Source organism: Armigeres subalbatus, chromosome 3 (assembly GCF_024139115.2).
Source record: "Armigeres subalbatus isolate Guangzhou_Male chromosome 3, GZ_Asu_2, whole genome shotgun sequence".
Classification (NCBI taxonomy): domain Eukaryota; kingdom Metazoa; phylum Arthropoda; class Insecta; order Diptera; family Culicidae; genus Armigeres; species Armigeres subalbatus.
Window position 1 is genome coordinate 361,964,157 of NC_085141.1, and position 5,212 is coordinate 361,969,368.

The 5,212-nt window shown below is 43.1% G+C and overlaps 1 protein-coding gene across 1 annotated transcript; it reads right to left on the reverse strand.

Moving 5' to 3' along the window:
• Window positions 1-306: 306 nt before the first annotated feature.
• On the reverse strand, window positions 307-4,100 carry LOC134226270 (glutamine--fructose-6-phosphate aminotransferase [isomerizing] 2-like). The gene has a single exon (XM_062706929.1). It carries the CDS (start codon window positions 3,082-3,084, stop codon window positions 1,057-1,059), a length of 2,028 nt encoding a protein of 675 aa, XP_062562913.1. The 5' UTR covers window positions 3,085-4,100; the 3' UTR covers window positions 307-1,056.
• Window positions 4,101-5,212: the final 1,112 nt, after the last annotated feature.

Consider the following 5,212-nt stretch of genomic DNA (forward strand, 5'->3'; position numbering starts at 1 on the left):
GCGCACGGTTTCTTACTACTAAAGGCCAATCCAAAGATCAAGTAACGATTAAGTAATATCACATCAATAAGGGGGAGAAATATTAAACCGGTCGATGGTAGAAGTAGACGACGACGATGACAACGCTGCGCTGCAATAGTTGAGCCTCAAAAGGTGCACGGCAGACATGCATGTGCTATTCAAATTTATATACATTCCACATTGAGTATAATGATGGAATACGTAATAAGAGTGTACCGTACCATGCATGCTCGCGATTGAGTGGGACTTCGGTTTAGTTTGAGAAGAAAACGAAAGTTCAGTTGCTAAGTTATGTTGAAAATGGGAATAATCACTAATACTTTATTGTTCAAATTACATACATACAGTAGTAAAATATAAAGAACTTGGCTTTTTTTTGCTGTGTTACAAAAATAAATTTGACTCAATTTTGCGGGATTCGAGATGTCCCTTCTCTAGAGTAAATAATAAACATTTTTTTTATCGAATTCGATTATCAAATACCTATACAAAATCACGATTGACAGCGGGAAGTAACAAACATCAACTAATTTTGCGCGTTTATGTCAATTGCTATCATTGTTTTTCGATTGCTATAATCAATTTTTCATCTGTTGATAAAACCTTCGTTTGTGTTGAATGGTTGATTACGTCGTCACTCAGGAAGTTGCACACCCGCGCAGACGGTCTGTTGAGAGAAATTGCCCGTTGATAAGTGGCTTTCCGCGTGTGATTCATCTTGGTAGTGGTATTGCACTTGTTCGGTACGTAGGAAAAGCCCGTTTGCTGAATGCTTCATATCAAATAGAAACTGCGCCTTGCAGACGTGGATGTTTCCATTCCACCTTCCTCCCTAAGCAATCTCGTCTGCTCTGTCTAAACTTATCATTTGATGTTTGTCTTACTAAATCAAAAACAAATCCTCCGCAGTTAGAAACGTGAGAACATGGTCAACTCACCCTTCTTTTCTTCATCTTTAAGAAAAATAAAAGCAAATTGATACTGCTACAAGTACATGGTAGGTGTGTAAGACTGTTGATTTCTGAAGAATATGGCTTACTCCACGGTAACGGATTTGGCCAGGTTTCGGGGACAATCGACGTTACATCCTCGCAGCACTGCGATGTGGTAGGAAAGTAGTTGCATTGGAATGACAGTGAGAATGCCTTGCAGACAGTCGACAGTTCGAGGAATCTCCAACGACTTGGATCCCAAGGATATGGTTTCTGAATCTCCTTCTTCGCATATGATAATGGGCCGTCCTTCGCGAGCTGTGACCTGTTGGAGGGCATTGATGCATTTAACGTAAACCGGATCCCTCATGATGATCATCACAATTGGCATAGTGTCGTCGACTAGCGCTAATGGCCCATGCTTCAGTTCGCCAGCCATGATTCCCTCGCTGTGCATGTAGGTCAGTTCTTTAACTTTTAGTGCGCCCTCCATACAGGTTGCAAAGTTGTAGCCACGGCCCATAATAAGCAGAGATTTCTGCTGGTAGAGATCTTGTGCAATTTCTAGGACCTTTTGGTCTAATTTCAGTACCTCCTTGATGTGTGCATCGAGCTGGCGAAGTCCTTCGATGATTTCCTCTCGCCGGTTCTGAAGTGATAGCCTGTCTTCGCTCATTACTAGAGCAAACATAACTAATGAGATAAACTGAGATGTGTACGCCTTCGTCGAAGCCACACCAATTTCTGGTCCAGCATTGACGTGCACACCGCAGTGTGATTCGCGACAGATTGAACTACCTACTGTATTGGTAATTCCGACGATTAACGCTCCGCGTTGTTTACAGTATCGCAGAGCCATCAATGTATCAGCTGTTTCTCCCGACTGGGAGATGAAGAAGCAAACATCGTCACGGTAGATTGGTGTGTTACGATCCAAGAAGTCCGACGCCAGTTCTACCATAACAGGAAGTTCGGTCAGTTCTTCCAACAACTGACGGGTTGCCACTGCACTATGATACGAAGTTCCACAAGCAATCAACATCAATCGCCGGCAACGCTTAATCTCCGGTATATAGTCCTTGATTCCACCCAGGGTGACCTTCATAGATTCGAAATTGACACGTCCACGCATTGTGTTAATTACGGATTCAGGTTGTTCGAAAATTTCCTTCTGCATGAAGTAACGGTAGTTACCCTTCATAATCTGTTGGATCTCCATCTTCAGTGTTGTTATTTCACGAGCATGTGGATCGTCCAAACTCTTCTTCAAACGATGAATGCACAGTGCACCGTCCTTTACTGCAGCTACATCGTCATCCTCCAAGTAGATAACACGGTTGGTATGTTCAATAACAGCCGAAGCGTCCGACGCGAAGAAGTACTCAACTTCCTCTCCGGGATTGATGAAGTCCGATGTATTATCCGCAGTTGGTTCGAACTGAATGTTTCCTGTTGATCCGTGACGATGTCCCTTACCGTACATGATTGGAACATGATTAGTGGCCAAGCAAGTTTTCGCTTTGATACCGACCAAGAGTGGAGAACCTCGACGAGTTACAACACACTCCCCAGGGAAGTGCTTTGATTTGAAGGCCAAAGCGAATGCGCCCTCAATCTGTTGTACAACCTGCTCTACAAGTTCTCTGAACGAGTAGTTCGGATGCTGGATGTAGAGATGATGCACCAGCTTAGCAATGGTCTCAGTATCCGTGTCAGATTCGAACACATATCCACGGAGCTCTAGGAACTTCTTGATATCCTTGTAGTTGGTAACGATACCGTTGTGGACTACCACAAATGAATTTGTTTCATCCGACCGCTGAGGATGCGAGTTCACAGCACTGGGAGCACCGTGAGTTGCCCAACGAGTATGCGCGATACCCACATGTGATTCCACACTATCGTTAAAACTACCGTCCTCGGTTGCGTCAATGATGGATTCCTCCAAAATCTTAACCTTTCCTGTGCGCTTGAAGGTGACGATCCCCGTTTGATCCGGACTGTCCACTGCAACACCGGCCGAGTCATAGCCGCGGTATTCCAATCGCTTCAGACCCGTCAACAGCAGGTCCAACACTTCGCGCCTCGACTTTGGCGTCAGATAATTCAAGTACGCAAAAATACCGCACATTTTATCGATTGATTACACAAAGCTGTATTTGTCCGTAATTCGTTTCTGCAGCTGTTTGCGCTTAGCGAAAAAAAAACTAGAAAGCAAAACACACGCCAGCAATTGTCTATGTTTATTACTTAAGCATACACGTCCGCGCCAACCGATACGGCACTAAGTCTCCGAAGACAGAAAAAACGCAAGTCCAACGAAACAAACCGACGATGAACCTCTCGCGAATACGGAACACAAACGACTGAGCTGTTTGCCACGGATCGCCACTTTATGACTTAGTGGACTTTTCGGAGCCACGCTTCAGCCTTCTCTCGCGCGCTCGGTTTGGTTTTGCCTAACCCGCTTGCAAGTCTTCAACAGAGGTACAAGTTTTTTCCGCACACGTACTGCGACTACTGGTCGGACACCTCCTCTCACCGCGGCGCAGCAATTAATTGTGATTGAGGATTGTTGTGTCGGGCTTCTTCTCTCGACGTCGCCAGCGCACGCACTCTCTTGAAGGTTGTCGACGAGGGTGGATGGTTCTGGGCCTGCTTCAAGTTGGGTTTCCAGTGAACGAATCCTGAATCCGATGCGGAGTCACGCGCGCACTTCGTACTGTCCGTTCCGGTCGTGATTCGGCACTGAGAAAACTTTCACTGGTGACGGATTGCTTTATATACCGACGACGGGTTGCGGCCTAACGAACGAACCTGGTTCTGCCGAGTTTGCAAATCACTTAGTATCCCTTTTGTTCTGGTGTCCAAACAGGTTTTTCACACCGTTCTATGCGCTCTCCTTTGGGTTAACACTGGGCTTTGATGTAAATTGACACTGGTACTGAGTAGCCGAGATTGTTCCCTTGCGCTGAACTGTTGACGTGTATCAAATGCCAATCTTTGAGCTGCTCGTTCTCCACTACCATTTATTTCTTGGAAAGAAGTAAGACAGAAGTGATTCACATATACAACACACTCTTAATTTGTTAGTTCAGTTACTGTTGTTGGTACGTATCAATGGGTTGCGTTTCTTACTTCTTCTGGGTATGCATCAGTTGATCGCATCATCTGATGGTGTATGGGGTGCGAAAAACAACACAAAACTGACACCGTGGATAGCGGTACGAAATGTCAGCTGACTGTCAATGTCCACCCACACACCCGGCCGTCACCAGGTAGCTGCAGCAGCTGAAAAAGAGCTTGGAATAAGCTTTTACTGCATTGGTAGCGCATGCTGACGAGGGTTATAACATGCAGAGTAATTGGAAGGAAGAAAGAATTTGAAACGACCGTTTCATATATTAAACAATATTTCGTTTCATAGTTAAAAGAACGGTAATTTTAAATGATTAGCATAACCGTACCCTTAGTGGAGATAGCAAACATAGTGGAGGTAGTGGGGTTTTAATGAGATTTTCTTTAATTATGCACTTTACGATGGTTTTAGTCGATGCGTCATGCTTTAAATGTCCTGTTCAATGCAACTTACCCTACAATTTTGCACGAAAAACTATTGGAAACAATGATTCTTACCACCACTAAAAGAACCGTGAACTCTTTAGTGGTGCCAGCAATATTAGGTAGTTGTTGACGTTAAAAAACGTTAATCTCATTTTTGTTAACAAATTTATTGATTTTTGTAATGACTGTAATGAGCTGTAAATTTCACATAAGTAATTATCGATTTAAAAAAATTTTTTTTGTGCATCTACTAATACCTCTATTACTGGTACCGTTGCCCTATAATTAAGAGGGTTAGAAGGGCAGCATAATATAATTTTCAAAAGCCATTTAAAATTTTCCATAAAAAATAGAGAAATTGCCGATGGACAAATCAGGGTAAAGGTAGCCTCACACCTCGGGAAATTGGTCCGCGGATTTTTTCCCCATGTTATTTTGCATATGCGATGTTTTCGGGATTTGGCCACGGAAAATCAAAATCCCGGCCCCATTTAAAATACACGGGGCTCAAAATCCGCTGGAAAATTTTCCCGAGGTGTGAGGCAGCCTTAAAAGTGATAAATAAATATAAAATTACTCTAAATACCTTATTCAAATTTTCATGAACACAAAATAATTTTTCAAAAAATAAAATTATATTGAAATTTTTCATTAACTAGCAAACCGTATTCCTCTTTATTATTTTTTGTGGAAAA

What these genes read in the sequence shown, in the direction of transcription:
- LOC134226270 (XM_062706929.1), bottom strand. Translation starts at nt 3,084, where the DNA reads ATGTGCGGTATTTTTGCGTACTTGAATTATCTGACGCCAAAGTCGAGG.